Genomic DNA, 22,615 nt, shown 5'->3' on the forward strand with positions numbered 1-22,615 from the left:
AAGAAAAAAAAGATACCATGTATTTATAATTCACTTACTTCTGAAAACTGGAAAAAGTAAAATATAGAAATAGTAAGGATATTTTAAAGTGTTAATAATTGAATAGTTGAGATTTACTGTGAATATTATAATTTTTTTGCAAAATTCAAGTCCTTTCATCGCGATTTCAATCATGCTTGACTATTTATACACTTTGATATAAACCTATGACTTATATATGAGGGTTGTTCAAAAAATAAAACGAAACTAATCTGAGTTTGAAATTAATTTTCAAAGTGAAAAAACTGTTTTAAACAAAAAAATTCCCGGAATAAAGTCCAAAAGACTCTACACACAGATATATGAAAAACTCTAAGTCATTGTGGTTATGTGAAGCAATCATTTATAAATCTAATTATTATTACTAAACTACTCAGTATACATTACCATTTATTGTAAGACACTACAAATATTACTTTATAGTACAGTTATATCATATGTTTTTCATCATATATATATTTTATTGGTTGGTCATACTGAAGGAGTGAATGCTCTTTAGTCTTTATCTTTTTTGGACGTGGAATCCATCACCCGTAGACTTTACGATTCCTTCCTTTTTCCTCTCGGATCTTACCGTCAACATATCTTCAGTGTATTAGTATTATCTGATATTGCATCCAAAGGACACATACATGCATTATATGTATATATGTTTTCATGACATTATATGAGACATGTAAGACGTAACATGAAATATGTGAAAAGTGTACATTTTATGTTTGGAATATTCGTTGGTGGTAAAAGAGGAATGCTTGCTATTCCTAAGGAGATGAACCAAAACTTGTTTATTTAAGAAACATATAAACAGATATGGACGGTCCCAACTTTATTCCATGGCCATGTTTTTAGTTGTCAGCATTTTGACAATAGTCATTAGCCGTCCCTTTTATAAGAAGCTTTCTCTCTTTTTGTAACTTTTTTCCTCCAGACTCAATTGTCTTATTTTTTTTTCGCCAACATGTTTATTATATTAGAATATCTTCATCGATTTTCCTATTCCTTTCTGTGTTTGTATATTCCATCACGGTCGTTTCACTTGACCGGTTATATTGAATTTCCATTTGGAAATAACAATAACAAATTATCTAAAGAGGTCCATTAAGTTTAGTAAGTATAGCCAGAGTCATTTTAGTTGGCACCATATAACTCAGGTTCTCTACTTTATCCAAATGATAATTTGACTTATGTTAAGCCCCAAAAGAATTGTGTAATAATTGTTAACTAGCTAGACACTTTTTGATCCATCTTGTAAATGAGAGAGAGATCATCTTATTAAAACCCCCTAGTCAGAAATAAAAGATCATATATGTTACAACTTACAAGAGAATCTTTTTGTTAATTTTTCTTCATAGTGATCTTGTCACTGTATAATAAAATCACGCCGGATATGCGCATTTTATGATTATATCCCGTTCACAGTTAATTTTTTTTTTCTTCCAAAAGTGAAATGGGAGAGCTTTTGTAGATGCGCACACATGGCTGAATGAATTATTCGTCAGAGAGACAAGTTAAGCTCACATTAGGTATACAAAGATGAAAATCAAACTCCATGTTGGCACATGGATACCTTTGGCTCATATATGATATCAATTATCGTATCCTTTATTTCGTTTATCATATATTTATAATGCAGCTGATGAACTGAATAAAATGGTTAGTTTTTAGACTTTTAGTTCATGAATATGTGTGTAGCACTGAATCTCTTATACAAAGCCGAATCTAATATGTGGTGGGGTTATATTTGAAGCCCGTACTGATTTTCTAGTCTGGCAGTATATTCTTTTTCTCCTTGATCGGGCCTAGTATTTTACCAAACCATAAAAATTATGACAATTGTCTCTCCTTTTTTAGGGGCTCGAGAGATGGGAAGAATTCAAATTTATTTTAACTCAGACATGGTACATGTATATGTGTCTTTTTAAGGATATAAAATTTGGCACGTTCTGATCTCGAATGTACAAAAGCCATTATGTATTCTTCAGTTAACCCATTAAGTCTAACATTAAAGCTAATTCATGTGAATGTATTGGATTTGTTATCTAGATTAACTGAAAAGTATTCCTTAATTTCCAGATAAGTTTTATAGCAGGCGGTCAGCATATGATTTAAGATTAAATCACTAATATGGGAAGGAAGAAATGCTGAGTTATAGTGTGCGAGGTCAGATGCATCTCCGATAACAACACTATCATTGTAAATTTGTAAGCATGTTCAAGCGATTAAAAAATACTGTCGAAGAGTTATGCAAATGAAGCTTTGTTTTCTAGTCCGGCGATATTTGTTTTTTTTTTCCTCTCCTTTTAAATAATACATACTATTTTATGATATATTCAGTATATGATGTGAATATGAATATACCCCTTTATATACAATATCTATATACTATTTTGTGATTTATCTTCTGATTTCTGAATAAGAAGAGAGACGTGATAGCATATGTTTTTCATCTATTTGCTGGTACATTTCTATATTACATAGAGTTTTTTTCTTTTTTTTTTGGTAAAATATTACATAGAGTTGTGCATCTGAGAAAGACTTATTTGTTCAAAGAAAACACAATCGCTTAATTTGTTATTATGTTGTTTAATAGCTATCAGCTTAAACACAATGTTAACATGATCAGTTGGCTAATTGACCCTATCAATAAAAAATAGGCTGCCAAAAAACAATTCAATAAAAATAAATGATATATAATTTTTAAGTTTCTAATCACTTGACATTCGTTAGAGTTGTATGATTGTATATACTCACAATAGACCAATCTGACACCTATTATGTTTTCCAGATCTAAAAATATGCACAGACGTGGTTGCATGTTAGTACTAAAGACTCTGTTACGCCGTGAATGTCGAACATATACACTTGCCTCATCATTTGTTTAATTCTATATTTCCAAAATGAAAAAAAATCAAATCAATAAATTCCCCTTGAAGATTTACACGAACGTAGAGGGTAAAACTATTCATCAGTCAAGAAGAAACCATTACAATAGAACCAAAGCTGAAACCAAGTTATTAAAAAGACCACAAAACTCATAAGAACAACAACACAACATTTCAAAACAAGACACAAATAATAATCAAAATGAAAGATTTACATGGGCAAAAATGTTTAGAACAAGTAGAAACTATTACACAACAGAACCAAAATGAAACCAAGGTAATAAAAAGAACACAATTCTGCTAATAAAAACAAAAGAATTTCGAACACAAGACACAAATCAAAATGGTAATAAAGAATAATCAACTCATCGAATCTAAACAGAGAGCTGAGACGATGGTCTCTTACCATCATCCGCATATCCCAAAGAAGGTGGTCGAACCGGTTTAGGACTCTCAACAACATCACTAGCCGAACTCTGCTGAACCAAAACCGGATAAACATCGGTAGAAACCGAAAGCCGAGAAGGCGAACCCGGAGACGAAGGAGAAGGAGAGACAGGCAACTCAGAAGCACCCGAAAACGAAGCCATTGAGAGCGTTCGAGTGATGGAAGGATTCACCTCAGCGACTTCTTCGATACCTTCGTCGATATAAACAACGTCCTGCATCGTTAACTGATGATACTCAACGATCTCTCTCAAGAACCTGTTCTCTCTCGCGTAGATAGAGTTCTCGTGCGCTAGTCTTGCTTTCTCCGCAAGTAACGTCTCGAGCTGAAGCCTGATTAGGTCATCATCCGCTGGATTGGTGTTACCCTTTTCCCGGTTATCTCTTAACCGTTTGTTTTCTTCCTCGAGCTGGGAACATCTTTGTTTAGCGAACGCTAGGTCAGCTTTAACCGTTTTTAATTCGCGTAGGAGGAGCTTGGCTTTGGCTGCTGTAGCCATGGCCACGTCACGTGAAGCTTTGAGCTGAGACTCGTGTGGGCTCGGTTGCGTTAACGGTTGCCATGGACCGTTCTCCATTAGATCTGATCCTTTCTTCCTGATCTGAGACTCTACGATCGTACGGCCTTTCTCGAAGCTGTCTCCTATATGATTCATCGTCGTCGTGATCTTCTCTATGCTTTTGCGTATCGTAGGGTTATTGTTATTATTATTATTCGAGGGCTCTGAAACGACAACGTTTCGTTGTTGTTGTTGGTGTTGTTGCTCTTCTTCTTCGTCCTCCTCGAGGATTGATTTGGCTTTCTGAGCGAGGATACCCCAGAAGCCGCGGCTCTCGTTCCTAGTCGTTGCATCGTCGTGGGAATTGGAGGCGCGGATTGCTTGAGCGGCAAGGGAGGAATGAGAGGAGAAAGATTGAGAAGATCTGAAGGAGGATCCGCCGTTGGAGTGACCTTTGAGATCGCCGTGGTCGTGATCAGGTGTTTGATTGTAGATATCGTCGTTGAATGTTGAAGCTCTTGTGATCCCTTGTCTTCTCCTATACGCCATTTCTTTTTTGTTCTTCCCCTTTGTTTGATTCCTTCTCTTCTCTCTCTCTCTCTTTTGTTTATCACACTTTACAATGTTTGATCCTCTGGCATTACGTAATTCACGTTCTTGAAATATTTTATCAATAGGTCAAAACAAGAAAACCACCTTAGAACGTGGCTTCTAAGTTGTAATTGGGTCAACTAATGGGCTGATTAATGGGGTTTAATAATAGTGGGCCTTTGGCTCACGAAGGAACAAACGACATTAACCCCATATGGGAAACAAACGGAACAAAGTGGTACAATTGCTACTCTATAAGACTTGGAGTCTCTCCAATTTATCAACGGCCTTTCTACATCATCTATTCAGCAGCCTTGTAGATGAGATATCTATTATGTTATTAGGAAACACTACTTCAGCCTTAGCAGTTGATCAAAGAACACTTATATGTTGTTTGATGTGGCATCTATGAAAGTACAAAGATGATTTTTAGTCAGCACATATGGATTCCTCTAAAACAGATAGGGAAGAAAATAACCATGTAATGTAATTGATAAATGCATCTATAACGGCCATGGTGGACATATAAAGATAAAACATTCTCTCTATTTTGTCAATTAAAAATTATCATTAACAACTGAAAACACCATACATATGAGTTCAAAAACCAACTTATACATAATATCATCTAAGCCAAGAGCCGGAAACACCCAGGACCGGACCCATACATTGCGAAACTAAAACCATTAAAGGAAATAACACAAAAGACATAATAAAACTATTAACCACCTTCACCTAAGATCAAATCCACCACTAAAATACCCACAAAAGATTAAACTCTTAGACAACCGAAAAGCTGGAAAAAAAGATGAAACATTCTTTCGACTCCCCCCCACTCCCAAATGTTAGTGGCTAATATATAGATAGTTTGGCCTTCAAAATGATTATGAAAAAAAATATATATATATATATAGTTGTTGATTCAAGCTCCACAAATCTTGGAGAGGGCCATGGTAGCGGACAACACTATACAACACGAAGGAAGCCACCTTCTAGTGAATGATATAAATGCAATCAACATCCGGGATGTAAAAGCTCATGTGGAATCAGGTTGGAAAGTTTGTGATATAGAAGGAAGCTTTGTAACAGCGGGATATTCTTACTTAACCAAAAGTGTCAATCTTTTCGAAGAAGAAGTTTACAACTTACATACGCTCTACAAATACTATAGAGTTGAGGCTTCAAATGGGTTATCATGGAAGTAGACTCTCAACAACTTGTGAAACTAATTAATGGTCGGATTAAAGACATAACAATGACGAATTTTGATCTCTGAAATACACCACTGAATCAAATGCTTTTCTAAATGGGTATTTTATTTTGCACAATTAAGAGCAAATACTTAAGCAATTTAATAACTATAATTAAATAAATACTTTTATTTTATGTTGTGTATAGATACATGACATTTTCAACATATTGTTTCTTCCTATAAATAAAATACATTTTCGCTTTTTTTTTTACCCTTCTAATTTTGTGCATTTGATATCTTGTGTATTTGCATGATTTTAAATATCTTTCTTTCTTTTTCTTTCTTTTTTTTTTGTCACGGTTTTAAGCATCATTCTACTTCTTATTTTTGATCATTTAGATGCATTTAGAGTATATTTAGGTGCATTGCATATATATTTTTCTCTATTAGGTGATAGAGATACTCTTTGATGAGTTAGGAGCATTTGGAAGTGAATTTGAGGCAAGAATGATGATTTTGGTCGTCAAAAGGATTGGTGACTAAGTACCACAGCGGCCTAGTGACCTTGTCGAGAAGCCACTGTGGATGTGTAGAGGCAATGGAAGCAGTGTCATGAATCCTGGAGAAGAAGCTGACTCCATATTTGACATCTATCTATTGTGGTGGTGATGTGAAGCCGCTGCTAAGGATATGAAGGACACATCCGTGCTAAGTGTCACAGCGGTTTAACGCATCGGGCAGAAGACATGCAACAATTAATGCCGTTGGATCCTTGCAGCGGCATCATGCAACAGTTTCAGCATACCGCTGTGATCATTCCAAAAGTCAACTTTTGACCTTTAACCGAATATTTTACTCATTTTGTTTAGGGAATACCCAAATTTGTTGGGTCGACGCAGCTTGTTTTAAGAAGCCTATAAATACTGTTTATACCTAATTATTAGATCTATCTTGTTTTCTCTTAAATTATATTGCTACTTTGGTGAAAACTTAAATTTTTAGTAATCTATTTTTTCTTGAGTAAATCTAAGTTTATCTCATCTTCTTAACATCATTTGTGTTGAATCTAACATGGATTTAGGGTTAATCATGAAGATTAGTGTGTAAACTCTTTTTTGATTCATGGGTTTGAGTGATTAGATTGATTGAGTGAAGATCTAAGGTGTTTAGTGTCAGATCTATATGTTTTATTGCTTATTTACTGCTCTTAATATTAGATTAGTTTTGATCTCTCTAATCTAAACTTTAAACATTTATGCTCAAAAGGTGTTTAATGAAATGTTTGAGAGAAGTTGATATTGTTCTTTGTTTGCTTAACCAATGGGAATTGATGTTAGGGATGCTTAGATAGTTATTAGACTTGTGATTGCCATTAAAGATTGGATCTTTATCACTTGAAATCAAATGTCTATTGCCCATAGGTCATATTTCTCTTATTGATTGAAATCTTTAGTTATTTGTCATGATTTGCTCTTGTTTACTTGTTTTTATCATCACTACACTGATTACACTTAGACTAAACACTAGATTTGCATTCTCATTGATTGAATTGACTTGGATTACATTGACATCTTTTATACTACTTTGGTATTTGGATTGAGTGATTAGTGTTTATCAACATTTTAGAGTATCTCTAGACTTACTCTATTTTTACTCCAAAATAGAGTCAAAAGTAAAAAATACTTCAGTCTCACTCAATTTTTCACTTTGTAATAGAATAAAAATATATATTTATTCCATAAATAAAATAATATGTTTGTTCTTATTCATTATTCTAGTTTTTCATTTAATTATGAAATAGGGTTTGAGCAAACCACTCCCTTATGAAGTTACTCAAATTTTATGTAAAATATGGAGTTTTACATTAAGAGATTTACTTATGTTAGGAAATAGCTTGATTTTTATTAGTCAAAATTTTAAGTGGGGAAAGTACCTTTTAAACTTCATGAAGTGGATATTATTTTAGTTAAGACTGTATTCATAGCTTAACTTATAATGGGTTACACAATCAAGATATGACTTGGAACCCACAAAAAGACTGATTGTGGGAGAAGTTTTAGCTCAAAAGCTTCAACTTTCTATGCAAAGAATGTGAAAAGGTTTCAATAACAAGGAAGAACACTAGGCAAAAATGTCAAAAAGCTTAACTCTTCCCTTTACCATGAGTTGAAAAGAAAACTAAGTGGTTAGACATTGGGTTTCTAGCGTATAATATTTGGATTTTAAACTTTTCGTATAAAACCATTTATTTTGATCAGTTCTTAATATATTTTTCTATGACCATTTTTAAAGTAGTCATAGTTTGGTTATCAAAAAAAAAAGTAGTCATAGTTTAAAAAATACACAAAAAGTCCTAAGAATATTTACAAAAGTCAAAAGATGTTTCCTACTAGTAATATTATAATCATATATTTAATAGTCTACGAAATATAAAGGATCAAATCTCAACAAGTACATATTTCCATTGTTCTTAACTTTGACCACTGTAGATATCTCTCTAATCGCTTCCAAGTTCAATGCTATTGTAGATTATTGCTTAGAAATGTCTGATCTAACGTTATAATACATACAAGCTTGGTGTAAACCTGACACATCACTACATCAGTGTGCAGTTACAATCACACTTAATTTTTTTTTTTTTTTTTTTTTTTTGTAACAACAATCACACTTAATTATATAAACATTTTTCTTACATATTATATATGGAATGTTCCTCTTTATATTCTTTAAAATAGACTTGTTTCGCAGTAGTTATTTTCTAAGTCTTTCTTTTTACTAAATTATTTGCTATGTCTACTGAAGTCTGAAGACATGCATCTACAGACAAAGGGGCCCAACATGAGCTGGCTTTGGACCGTAGATGCACTAATAAGAACAGCTGCAGTCAATGACATCTTGCTCTTTTTCATTTAATGAAAATATTTCATTCACCTGGATTTTTTTGGGGGAATTTTTTCATAGATTTTTTTGTTTGTTTATAAACACTTCGAAGAAAAGGAGAATTCAGTCTCATGGAATTTGTTTTGTTGCTAAAAAAGGAATATTTTGATTTACGCGTCTCATTAATATGCAGCATCATCTACAATTCCTTTAAAATGATACGTTCATGAGTGACTCAGAATCAGAGGTAATTGTGTCATATGGTTTTCATTCTGTCAGCGGATTCTTACTATTAACTGGAGGGTATATATGTAAAGGCGTATTAATGTGAATAAAGCAATGATTTGTTAACGTTCTTCCGATATCTAACTCAAAACTAATTAACCATTTAGCAAAAAAATAAAAAACTACTTAACCTTAACAAAATTATTCAGATGTTCTTGGTTTTGGACCACATTACTCTCACAATTGGAATACGATTTTGAAGTTGCCGGTGGATAACAGACGAGACAATACGACTCTGTTTCTACAATCTAAAAAAAAAGAAGGTTTTGGTGTCTAAATGATAGTCTTAACTCTTAACTATGACATTACGATAACTGTACAGTTCTGTTATTATTTTTATATTGTTGGTAAAATTGTACACTTCTGTTATGTTTAGTACAGTTTTAAAATATGTAAAAATCCGACCACCTGTCTCTTCTTTTTCTCTGTGGTCACCACTTAACTTTCCCCAATTATTTCAGCTAAAAACAACTCTTCTATTAAGCACAGATGGGTTCCAAAAAAAAATCAAGCACAAATAAAAAACTCGTAACGTGAAGAAAAATTAATCGCTTACTGAAATCCTAAAAATAACTCGACAAATTCAACTAAATATGTTCACATTCATGTGATGGTCATTCTCCTACTACCAGGCTAGCAGCATTCCCTCGCAATATTGTTCTAAAAATAATGTAAGCATTTCCTTTTGGCTTTATATAAAGATTTTTCCTTACTTATAAAAATATATAGCATCATTTTAATTGAATATAATAATGTAATGTAGTTTTTTTACTATAGGCTTTGATTGGTAACTAAAATAATATGGGCATAACTTCTTGGCCCCATACAATCAAATAAACAATCAAATTTAAAAAACTGGTTAACCCAAAAAAATGACTACGTTATAGTTTTATAAATCGATAAAACAAAATTTGTAAATCAGTAAATTTATATTCCCATCTTTAATTAAATAACAACAATGTTAATTACTCCTTTTGTTTTAAAATACTTGATGTTTTGAATATATACACAAAAATTAAAGTATATTCTAAGTAACATTAAAAATATAACTAAAATTAATTCAGTCAATTCTTAAAAATAAGTATAAAACATTATTGGTCACGCAGTTTTAAATAAAATTAAAAATAATATAAAAATATCAAAACATCTTCTATTTCGAAATATCAAAAGCTTTTCAAAGAATCATATATTTTGAAACGGATAGAGTATTATTTATGTGTGTGACAGTAAATAGTTATTTGTTACCACAGTTAATACTTAACTGGTTATATAACTAAGGCTTGTTTGTCACTTCATAAAACTATTTTTCTTTGGCGCATTATAAGTTGCATGACTATTTTATAAAACATGTTTAGCACAAAGCTCAATTCCTAAAACTTTACGCCGAGAAGTCCATAAAATAGAAAAGCAAAGAAAAATTTCCTAATGCAATTGCTGAGGACACAGTAAGGACATACATATAAACTTTTACGGTCTGTTTTTTATGAAATAAAAATTTAGGTATACAACACTCATTTTGTTCTATTTGAACACTAGAGTAGAAAAATGGAAGAACAAAGAATTAAACGTCAAACGAACCATAAAGAGAAAAAACAGACGAATTGTTATTTCCAAGAAAGGCAAACAAATAAGAAGAGAGGATACAAAAGGTAGGTTTGATTGGGTCAAACTCTAAGCAAAGCCTAATGCTTTTGTGCCTAACGAAAAACATACCAAAAATAAAAAGCTACTCCAAGACACTATCAATTTCCTTCTTTTGCAATTATGATTTTTATCATACAAAAGCATCATCACGAGTTCATGACTAATCTCATACATTTGACCTATGGTGAGATTGTTTTTCAAAGAGACCGAGCCTATAATCACCTAGTTTAGACTTGTATGCTGAAGATTTGTATTGAGACCAAGTGAATTCTTTGTAAAGCCAATCCTCTTGCTTAGGGACAAGACATGGCAATGGAGCAATCTTCTGGCTCAATGGGGGTCCTCCAAAATATATCATAGAGACTCTCGATCTCCTTGTATCAGCTAAGACTCTGTGTTTTACACTCTTGAACCTCCCATTTGTCATAACCTGCAATCACCGGGTATTTTAATATATAAGTCTTGTGTGGGAGTTAAACTTTGAAAGAGTTGGAAAATTGGAAAAAAAAAGAAAAAAGAGAGAGAGTCAAAATTAGGATAAAAGAATACACAAACATGGTATATGGTATTTTTGTTTGTTTTGAAATGACACTTGTAAAAAGGGTATATTGCATATATACTCATCATGTAAATAGTAATTGTCACGTGAGTAAGGCTCAGTGTATACATAGATTTTCTAGTCGTACACCGAAGAAAAAGGAATTCGATTTTCATATATTATATTTTAGTCTAAAAACAATTAAAAGAAAAGATGAGACGAGAAGAAATCGCATGTGAGAATTTTTGTCTACCATCACACCGATCTCTATCACTCAACTCCCCTCCCATCCCAATTTCAGCAAAAAAAAAAACTTATATAAGAAAATACAATTATTTTTGGGGGAAAAGAAAAACACTTAATTTATAAAAATATTTGTATCTTAAGATAAACTGAAAATACTTTTATGAGTTTTTGACTTTTGACCAGGCAGTTAACCGCAGGAATGTCTCAAACACAACCATCAAATCTTAAATACAAAAAGATTCCCTATAAAATCCACAGTAATTTCTCTTTTCTATAAAAATTAAAAAGAGAAAAAAAGAGAGTAAAAAGGTACCTGAAGAGCATCTCCAACATTGATGAAGAAAGAAGAGTGATCAGGAGGAACAGCGACCCAACTTCCATCTTTCATACAGATTTGAAGACCCGCAGTGTTATTGGACCGTAGCACTGAGATGATTTGTGGGTCTGTGTGTTCCCCAAATCCTACTTTCACCATCTTCTCCACCTCTTCCTCCGCCGTAGGATAATGGTTCATTCTCAAGCAAGAGTCGCTCTTCTCATCTCTCACCATCTTACTCAGTGTGTCCCTTGGCTCTATCCCTAATCCTTCCGTCACCATCTCCAACACTTTGCACGTGACTTTCTTCACCTCCTTCATGTACTCCTCCACCGCCTCTCTGTTTTTGTTTCATTCACAATGGTCAGAGTAGTATTACAAGATAAGACAAAACAGAGTGTTCTGTTTCTCCTCATAAGCTAAAATATGTGACTTATTTAATTTTTTTTAATATGTGACTTATTTTCCATAATAATTTCAAAGGGAATTAATGGGGTTTTAATGAACATGAACGTAATGTTTCTGAGATTTATTTACCGGAAAATTTGTGGGGTTTGACGGAAAATGGCGGAGGTTTTGGGAGACGTGAGCTGAGGATTAGCATTGAGGAGAATATACTCTATCCATCCCACGTCCCCGTTTGGTCCAATCCGTTTACTACCATAACCGTACGGTTCAGGCGGACCGGCCTGGTTTTTAAGAGACTGTGGCAAGGCGAAGAAGCCGACAGCCTCCTGCTCTAACCGGGTCATGAGGTCTGGTCGGACTCCGTGGTTTACAACCTTGAAGAAACCAAACTCTTCACAGGCTTTCACGATTAGAGTTTTGGCTTCTGGGTCGGTTAGGTCCACGACGGGGACCGGAACCGGTTTGTATGTTGGGATTACGGATAAGTGGTTATCTAAAGCAACGTGCTGTGATAAAACCACCATGTTTGGTTTAGTGTAGGTAAGTTTCTTGAAGATTGCAAAATATTTAAAAGCAGAAGAAAAATGTCGAAAGGTTGAAGAAAGGAGGAGTTGTTATGATTTAGGAACTCTCGAGGAAGCTATTTTGTTGGCATTTATAGGGAGTGGCTTGTGGGGGACGGGAGTATACATTATATATTAGAAATTTATACTATTTAAGTGTTACAAGTAAATTGCGATTTCTTATTCCTCTATTATTTAATTTATATTGCATGTCGAGTCTATTCTTCTATCTCAGCACACATGGAAATACAGCATGGAATTTTTGTTTTTATTTTCTAATTTGGGTTTATGAAATCGAAGTTGGCATAGTGAGAAAATGGTAGTCGTATGGTCCTGTTTTGTGTTTTCTTTTGCCATTTTACTTTGTCTAATCACGCGTACGGAATGTTGACAAATAAAGAAGAGAATCACGGGTCGTAGTTTTCTTAATTAGTTATTGACTCAAAAAGTTTCAACGATTTCAAAATCTAGTAGTATAAAGTAATGGTTTATGTAAGAAAAAGCTGTAATTTTCAATGGAAGAAATACCTTTTAACCAGCAATATGATTAGACTTAAATAGAGTTTCCAGTTTTATGTTTTCCTCAATCTAAATATTATGACTAAATAGGATTTGATATTTTATCTCTTTTATTTGATTTGATCCCATTTTTGCTTTGCTTCAATTAAAAAAATTGAATATCCATAAACTTCTAGAGCAATCAAATATTAAAATTCAATATCCATAAAAAGTAAAGCAAATTGCAAATAATAAAATTTATCTAGATTAATTATGGAGTACTAAATGTATAAATTTATATACATATTATTTTAACATATGATTTAATAAACTGAATTTTTATCATTTATAAGTGTATTAAATCAAGAAAGAAAAATAAAATGTCAAATTTCATGACAATTATATTTTTTTCTTAACTTATGTCTTTTTAGTTTTTAATTAAATTCAAAATTTACAAAACATATATCTTTACTTCATTTTATTATATATTGCAAAAACTATTAAAACAAATTTATATCATATTAAACAAAGTGGGTTGAGATTCTCCCTAAGATATTCGCAAATATTTGTAAATTCTGTAAATATTTAAATATTTTTGGGTATTCATTTTTTGGATATCATGTTTTTAGAAAAAAAAAAATAGAAAATTAGATATCCGTAAAATACTATAAAAATCACAAATACTAAAAATATATGACAATGTTTACTTTGTGACCATCTCTATGACCAAACACAGAAAATAGTGAAATAGTGTGCCAGAAGTATTTATAAAAAATATATATCTTTTATATTAAAAGAAAATACCACTGTACAAAAATGCTAATATAACACATTTGATTATTTATATTAACTAATCAAATATATCTTAGTTCTACTAAATTTTAATATTCAATAAATATATTAATAATAAATTAATTTAATTATACATTTAAATTTTATAAAAAAATCTATTAAAAAAATCTAACAAGATCTTACCATAAAATTTTAAATATTTTTTATAAAATAATAATTAACTAATTTCGTAATTATTAATATAATATTATTATAAATTAATACTAATTAAATATAATTTATAAATTTTATAATTATAGTCTATATTATCTTAAAATAAACATTACATATAAAATAAATATACCATAATTATAATAAATTGATAAATTAACCTATTTTATTTTTTAAAAGTGTTTTTATTTAAATAAAAATTAAATAAATATCACTCACTGTTAAAACAGATTAAAATTCATAATACATGTTATATTTTATACAGAAAAAAAAAACAAATTGTAAACATATAAATGTTTATACTCACAACAAAATATTATCTAAAATCAATTATATACTATTTTATTATTTGTTTTGAAACTCACAATAATATATTATCTAAAAAAATTATTTACCAAATATAAATTATATAACTAACCTTTAATTCATGTGTTATTTTATAGAAATTTCTAAAAACATTTTGTACATGATTATCTATTTGATTATATCAGATTCTGAATTTATTATACCGAACTCGAAATTATATTAATATTTAATAATAATTGATAACAAAATATAATATATACGATAAGTCATTATATAATAAAGCCAATCCAAAACTTAAAACAATATGATTATAAAGTTATACAATATATAACACTAATATATAAATCATATATTTAAATTTTTTATGATAATACAAAAAATATACATTTATAAAATGAAAATAATACATGCACGAATGTGCGGATCAAAATCTAGTTATTAGCTAAGATAAAGCCGGAAACAAAAATATTTCAAACAACAATTAGCTAGATATTAGTGAAGTTAAATAGTAGCTTTTTGGTTTATCATTTTCTATTTTTAAATTAAGAAATATTATCATCGTAATATTAATAGAATATCAACATTTTAGAGCCTCATATAACAAAGTTGAAAGGGAGGCACTCGTCGACATATTTTGGGTGGCCAAGTCTTGGCCCAGGCCAAGGCTTCTTCGACGTGCAGTAATTAGCTTTGTTTACTCGGTTTCCATCCGTATTGTCTTTACAGAGGGTAATGACATTGCTCACATTTAGAATGCCTTTGAAAATAAAAGGTACAATCGCTGTTTTTTTAATATTACACAACATCAAATCAGCCATTTATAAATAAAAAAAGGCTAACATAATGGTTACATAATAATGTTATTTTCATTGCTTAGAAAAAATAAATTTAAATGGTGAATAGTAACTAGCTAGTAGAAAAAATAAATTCAAATGGTGAATAGTAACTAGCTAACATAATTGTTACATAATAATGAGTAAAAGTCATTAATTCGTGCATTACCTATGTTTTTTCTAAAAATATAAAAGTGGAATTTTAATTTTACATGATACTATTTTCAAATTTATTTTCAAATGATACCTATTTTTGTAAATACTTTAAGTTTGAAATGAAAAAGATTAAAATAATCCTTATAAATGTAAAAATAATTGATAAAATATATATAAGCTTATACCCAATCTCATCCCTTAAATATGACCATAAATAATAATCACTAAATTTTAAATCTAAATATTATAGTATTTTTGATTGAATGTACATTTAAAAAGTGGTAATCAATTTATGGTATTTGAAGTAATTTCTTCTACAAATATGTCTTATAAATTGTATTGACAAAAACCAAGGTGGAAGAGAGTATTAAAATGCGAGTCGGAAGATGTTTCACCCGGCAGAAGAAATTCAGCTCTAGGAAGAAAAGAGATAATACTATTTATTTGCATACATGTTCTTTTTATTTTATCATCAGTTGTTATGTTTTTAATGTGATTATAGTTTACTATAGTATTTTCACATGATAGCTACTAGGGGTGGACATGAATGGGATATCCGGGTTTTTGAAGGTATTCATGTCCGATTAGTTTCGTCCGAATAATCAGTTATCCGATTCGATTCGATCTATAGCCACCTGAATATCAGAAAAAAAAATTAAATTTTTTACCGGATATCCGATTCAATCCGTAAAAAATAATAAATAATAAATAACCCAAAAATAAAATAAATAATAATATTTTATAGCAAAAATAAAAGTTAATTACTTTTTAAAATTCTAATAACGAACTTAATAACTTTAGTAAATGAAAACACTGTAAAACTTATATAAAATAAAATATTTATATAACTTATATGTATATATATATAAATTTTTAAATATGTATATATATGCATATAACGGATCAGATATCCGTTCCTAAAAATGTTATTGCTTCATTTTTACGGATATCGCATATTAATATTTGCTTTGCTTCGTAGCGGATTTTTCAGTTCGAATCGGAACGTATAGCAAATCGAATCAAAATTTACAGATATTTTGCCAAGTCCTAATAGCTATAATATTAGGTGATACTTTGATGGTTCAGAAGAATGCAATTATTTAATAAAAAATCATTAAACTTGATTAGTTTATCTACTATATTATATGCAAATGTAAGAATATGAATTTTCAAAAAAAAAAAATTGGTTCAGTTAGATATATCTTGCCCCTACATGTATGTAGATACATAATTGATGTCCTCTAATAAGCTATCGTTGATTTTAGCTTTTGATAGGCACACAGTGGCCGTATTAAAGTTGAATTATATTTTTGGGTCTAAAACTAAGATTCTGAAATTTTGGATAAGAGATTGCTAAAGTTAGATGAATGAAATTTATATCTCTATACCTTCTAAATGTACATTTTGAATTTCAAAATACATTCAGAATAAAACTTATCACTTAATTTTTCATGTTCGAAACTCATGTCAAACAGTATGATAATCAATTCACTTTATAGCATTATGTGTGTTCTTTCCAAAACCGTTCAGATTAACCCATAGGATATATGAAAAAGAAAACTATCTTTTACGCGCAGATTTATTATGAGATGTAAGATATAGGGAAGTAGTAGGAGTAAAAAGGGTGAAGTTGAAGAGCAAGGCCTACCCATCACGGAGACACAAAGCCAGTTTTCATACACGTTTATTTGTCATAAAATTTAAATATAAATATAATAATTACACAAATATCAGACCCCCTCCCAAAAATGAGTATAGTACATAAAGAAAAACATCCTTATCCATACTCTGTTCAGTTCCACGTTCTCATAGCAATAGCATCACAAATAATTGGTGCATCTTTCACAATCATTAGGGTATAACTAATTTTGTATCAGTCTCCATTCTACGAATTCCACGAAAAGAAAATCTTACCTCCTAATTTAGAACCAATATTGACTAGATATATATAAAGTAGAATATCTATAAAGTAATACTCGATAAATTAATAATTTCAATAAATTAATAAATTTTACCGATTCTAATTTCGACCGATTCAAAATTTGATAAAAATCGATAAATAATAAGATAATATTTTCTTAAGAAAAAATCTATATAAATATTTGGTCCCATTAAAATTATAAATTAATAATTTATAGTATACATATTTTATATAAGTAAAAATCTATTATTATATTGTTTATTTTATATTCACAATGAAATTATCTTTATATTTTTTTAACACTTAATATATTTTTGATGAGATTTAATAATATTATATCTAGAATCACATTTAAGTTCTATTCAATATATATTATATATTATATACACCAAATAATATAATAAAATTAATATAAATGTCAAATTTCAAAAAATAACAATTAATGTTTTATACTAAAATCGAATATTTTTCTTATCTTAGAATAAATATATCTTAAAATATGAAATCTAAATAAAAATTTTTTTGTAAATTAATATTTTAATAAATTAATAAAATTTTAAAGTCTCGGTATTATTAATTTATAGAAGTTCTACTGCATAATGAACTTAATGTTTGTAATACAAGAAAAACAGTAATATATCAACACCAGCTTAGAAGCAAAATTGAACTATGTTAAATCTTAATAGGGAGCCTACTAATCGGAGGGAAATGATTTTGTAAACAATATACTAGAGAGGTCTGGTTTAGAAGAACTAAGTTGTTCAAAAAAAAAAGTTTAGAAGAACTAAGGTCTATGGAGGCGTGAACGATGAAGCTCTGTGCAGAATTACTTCTCCGCATAATGGAGGATTACTGTGATTGTGATGATATGCCAACACATTGATATGGACTTCCTTTTGCCACATCTGAAAAGGTGATGTCAAATCATTTGGTGGCATTTAACTAAGGTTATTTATGAGGGCATTTATTATTTAATATCATGTTTTGTATCTGTTTAAAAGGGAATCTATTTGTTTCTGAAGAGAAATAATCGTGCAAAATGACGTCGGCTGTGATGACAAAAGAGTAAAAACTAAAGTCGGCTAATAATTGTAGCCTAATCACATATCATTACGATGAGGATGACCTCTAATCAATTGTGTCATTCCTTAGATTTGGAAAATAAGATTATTAACCCGAGGAAGACGATATACACAAATCTTTTAGAAACTCTTTTTCTTTTACTTTTGACCTATTTAAAAGTAAAAAATAGATTTTGTTCTAAGCTATTTTCGAAATTAAATAAGTTCTTCATAATGGATTTTTATATTAGATGATCCATAGATTTGACCACATTTACCCAAGAACCAAACAATACCCAACTGAAAAAACAAAACCAAAATTAAACCAAATTTACTAAATAATCGAGTATATCCTATCGTTGGAACCGAGAAATAGAAACCGAACTGAGAACTAAGTGAGTATTTTTATTTTTAAAATACAAATTATATACCTACAAATATTAATTATATTTAATTTCTAAATAACTAAATATCCTAAAAATATTATTTATAAACCAAATTACGCAAACAAAATTACCTGAAATTTTTTATTCAAAATATTAAAAATTATTCAAATTATCTGATATTTTTATCCAAACAACTCTAATTACGCGATATATTATTACTATACTATTTTAGCAATGTTTCAATTCTAGTTAGTCAATTAGTTAAATCTATGCACTGTCGCACCCTTATATATTAAGTGTCGTAGGAAAATGATTATAAGAATGTTTAGAAAAGTAGTTTGGTCTATCTCAACATATAATATGTTTTTCATTAAACTAATCATATAAGTAATTATTAATATATAAAAAATATTTTTTAAAAAAATTAAAATTACGAAATTATCTAATTATGATTAAAATATATGAAAATAATGATTTTGAATAATAAAAAAAATTGATAAAAATTTGTGTATCATCTATCACTTTTGTTTAATTTTATATTATTAAAATAAATTAAAAATCACATTAATTATATAATAAATTTGATATTTTTGTATATATTATAATTTGAATATTTAAATAACAACTCTAAATTAATAAAAAAAAATTAGAAATCTCACTTGAAATTTTGTGATTGATGGTTAAAAAAACTATAACAAGATACAATTGACTATATGAGTAGGAAGTCTAATTTAATAGATATTCAGTTTTAATATATATATATATAATTCATTTAAACTAAACTATATAGTATATACCATATAAAATACATGAATATTTAAATTTTGAAATTTACATTGAAAAATATTAAGAATTAAATATTTTTATTTAAAATTTGCATTTAATTTTTAAAAATGAGTATATATTACTAAAATTATTAAAAGTATCATATTAAAATTTTGCTGTCAATGATTTAAAACTTTTTTATAAAAATACAAATGATCGTAAAATCATATGAATACGAAGTTTCATTTAATAAATAGTCACATTAAATACATACTATATATCTATGTTAATAGAATTTAAATTTAATTATTTATCAAATAAATTGATAAAAGTGATCTTTGGTTAATTCTCTATCAGAGATTCGTGTAGACATTATCATCAGAATTTCCTTTTTGGTCGAACAAAACGGAAGGTGGTGAGAATCATATAAAGGGTTGTAGGTTAGTGGCTTATGATAAAGTTTAAATTGATGTCGACTTATTATCCTCCTTCGATTATGATTGTCTTTTTCATATTGTCGTCATCACATTTCTTTATATGCGTAAAAGACTTAAAAGTTGATTAAATGAAAATTGAAAAGAAAACAACGTTAACTATTATGTGTAACAAAGAAAATCCCATTTATGCAATCTCATAATCCATTTGATAGGTCCCAAAAATCCAACCAATGTAGACAGAAATTGCTGAAGTAATGCTATAATCTGTTATAACAACTAGAGAGTTGAGATGTTGACAGCTTCAACAACATCAGCTACCTCAGCAGGAAGAGAAAAGGTTTTAATGGTGTCTGATACACATGCTAGAGATCAAATAATGGAGTACAAACAGAAATGGTTACTTGTGAATTTGTGGGCACGACAATGTCAAGGGTGAAAGGAAGGCTGGTGATTTTAGCATGGCAAAGCACAATATACACTGGACCGATGAGAAGAACCATCGTTTGCACCGCCAAACCATTAAATTGCTGAACTCTTTAATCTAACAGTTTGACGACAGCTTGGTGAGAAACAGAAGACCGTCTATCCTTCCATGCATTATTTATGATTCTCGTAGTAATCATTTTCACTAACTTTGACACCGGAAATCTCAAACTTAACTTTACAATTTTTTGGGAGTTCTTAATATTTTTTGGGCTCTCAAAATTTGGGGTTTTGTAACCTATGAAATTCTATAATTCCTGATTGAGTTTGTAAGACTTATTTAATATTATATTTATATAATAATGTTCAATAAAATGAATTTTCAAAAGGAGGTTTAGAACTTAATTGAGGAACTTTTTTTAGAATTACCGTATCTTGTTAAATAAGTACTAAGATTATATCAGTCGATATTCCTTATGTGCCTACATCTCGTTTGAATAAAACAAGCATTCGTATAGAGACGATTACATTTTTCTAGTATAAATGATCGGTCCTTTCGGTCGGATCTTGTCAACGAATAGTCCATAAACTGTTGTCTGGGTTACAAGTTGTTAAATCGTCTATCTGTAAAGGGTTGACAAAAGTCATACAACTGTTAATTCATTTAATGGTCCTCACTCCTTAAGTGTCCCGTACCTCTGGAACTTGCCATTTGTCGACTGAAACGTGGAGGAAAGTACTCAGACCAATGACAATCTTTGCTAGTTTTTGACCATCAGATATTAAAAATCAATCGTCCATCAGATATTAGAGCATGACAAACGGACAGTTTATTTAGAAAAGGTATTTAACTATTTTAAGATTATTAGTTGTAAAATTACTGAATTAACTATTAAATTTTAATCACAAAAGAAAATACTGCAATTATAGAGTTACACGCAGGAAGAGAGTATGGCTTGGGGGGGGGGGGAGTTATTGGGAGTTAAATTTTGAAGGAATTTTAAAATTTAGAGATTTCATTGTTATTGGTTAATGAATTCTTACAATTTTATTAGAATCTTTTGTTATTGGTTTGTGAATTTTTAAATTCTATAGAAATCCTATGTTATTCAAAAAGTTTAGTATTTATTGACTATGTAATTCTATTAAACTCTTTTGTTATTGGGACATAAATTCTCTCTAGTTTTACTCATAACACTCAACTTTACAAATACACATATAGTCATAGGATTCTCAAAATCAATGCACCAAAAACATAAAAACACAAATACACAAACACAACAAGAACTTTTTTACAATTTTATTGTCAAGTGAAAGATAATTGTAAAAAAAAAAACTAAAGATAAAATAAATTATTAATAATAACAATTTTTTAAAAAAAATCTTTCATGAAATATAACTACTTGATATTAAAATAAATTCATGAGAAAATTCATAGGTTGATCATAAAAACTTAAAAACAAAAATCAAACAAGACAAATCAAAATGTCAAAATATTAAAAAACCAAAATTTTTATTTAATTTTCAAACAGTTCTATTTTATGAAAGAATTTAAAAAATAATAATAATAGAAAGATAAGTTTGGAAAGAAAAGTATATATGAAAATCTATAATAATCAATGACAATTTATACAATACATTGGGTAAGAATTCATCAAATCTACTTAATTTTTAAAAATCGATTAACTCTTAAAATTTTCAAACTCCACACAAATTCTATTTCCAATAGGCCACCTTAATTTATTGTTGGGATTCTTCTGCGAATATTTTTCCGTTTTCTCTCTCCGTTCCTTTAATTTTTTTTTTATTTTGTTTAATCTCTAGATTTTCTCTTAGATACTAGTATCATACTATCGATAAAGATGTCCTTGGAACTCGATGATTTATGCATTAGAATACATGAATCTTAATTAGAATCTAGATTTTGACTCGCACAACCGTGCAGATGTCTGTTTTGATTTTTATGTATGTCAATTTTTTTATTTTATATCAATAATAATTTGAACACTAATCAAATTTTCAAAAATTTCAAATATATAGAGGTGTTCAATCCGGATATTGGTTCGATTTTTTCGGGTTTTCAGTATTTCGATTTATTAAAAATAACTACCATATTTAATCCATATTTAATTTAGTTTGGTTCGGTTTATATACCATCGGTTTTCAGTTTATTCGGTTTTATAACGATTATACGATACTATTACATTGACATTTTAATTACAGTATTGATCACATAAAATATAAATGTTTTCAAAACATACCCACAAACATATGCTATATAATATATGTTTCAATT

General features: G+C 29.4%; 2 protein-coding genes across 2 annotated transcripts; both read right to left on the minus strand.

Moving 5' to 3' along the window:
• Nucleotides 1-2,519: 2,519 nt before the first annotated feature.
• LOC106360009 lies at nucleotides 2,520-5,266 on the minus strand. The gene has a single exon (XM_013799620.3). It carries the CDS (start codon nucleotides 4,415-4,417, stop codon nucleotides 3,296-3,298), a length of 1,122 nt encoding a protein of 373 aa, XP_013655074.1. The 5' UTR covers nucleotides 4,418-5,266; the 3' UTR covers nucleotides 2,520-3,295.
• A 5,130-nt stretch (nucleotides 5,267-10,396) lies between these two features.
• On the minus strand, nucleotides 10,397-12,630 carry LOC106375948 (gibberellin 2-beta-dioxygenase 2-like). The gene is made up of 3 exons (XM_013815978.3): nucleotides 12,098-12,630; nucleotides 11,558-11,900; nucleotides 10,397-10,890 (listed from the first exon to the last, which is right to left on the minus strand). The coding sequence occupies exons 1-3, from the start codon at nucleotides 12,490-12,492 to the stop codon at nucleotides 10,627-10,629; spliced, it is 1,002 nt and encodes a 333-aa protein (XP_013671432.1). The 5' UTR covers nucleotides 12,493-12,630; the 3' UTR covers nucleotides 10,397-10,626.
• Between the last annotated feature and the right edge of the window lie 9,985 nt (nucleotides 12,631-22,615).

The sequence above is a fragment of the Brassica napus genome, chromosome A8 (assembly GCF_020379485.1).
Source record: "Brassica napus cultivar Da-Ae chromosome A8, Da-Ae, whole genome shotgun sequence".
In the NCBI taxonomy this organism is placed as follows: Eukaryota; Viridiplantae; Streptophyta; class Magnoliopsida; order Brassicales; family Brassicaceae; genus Brassica; species Brassica napus.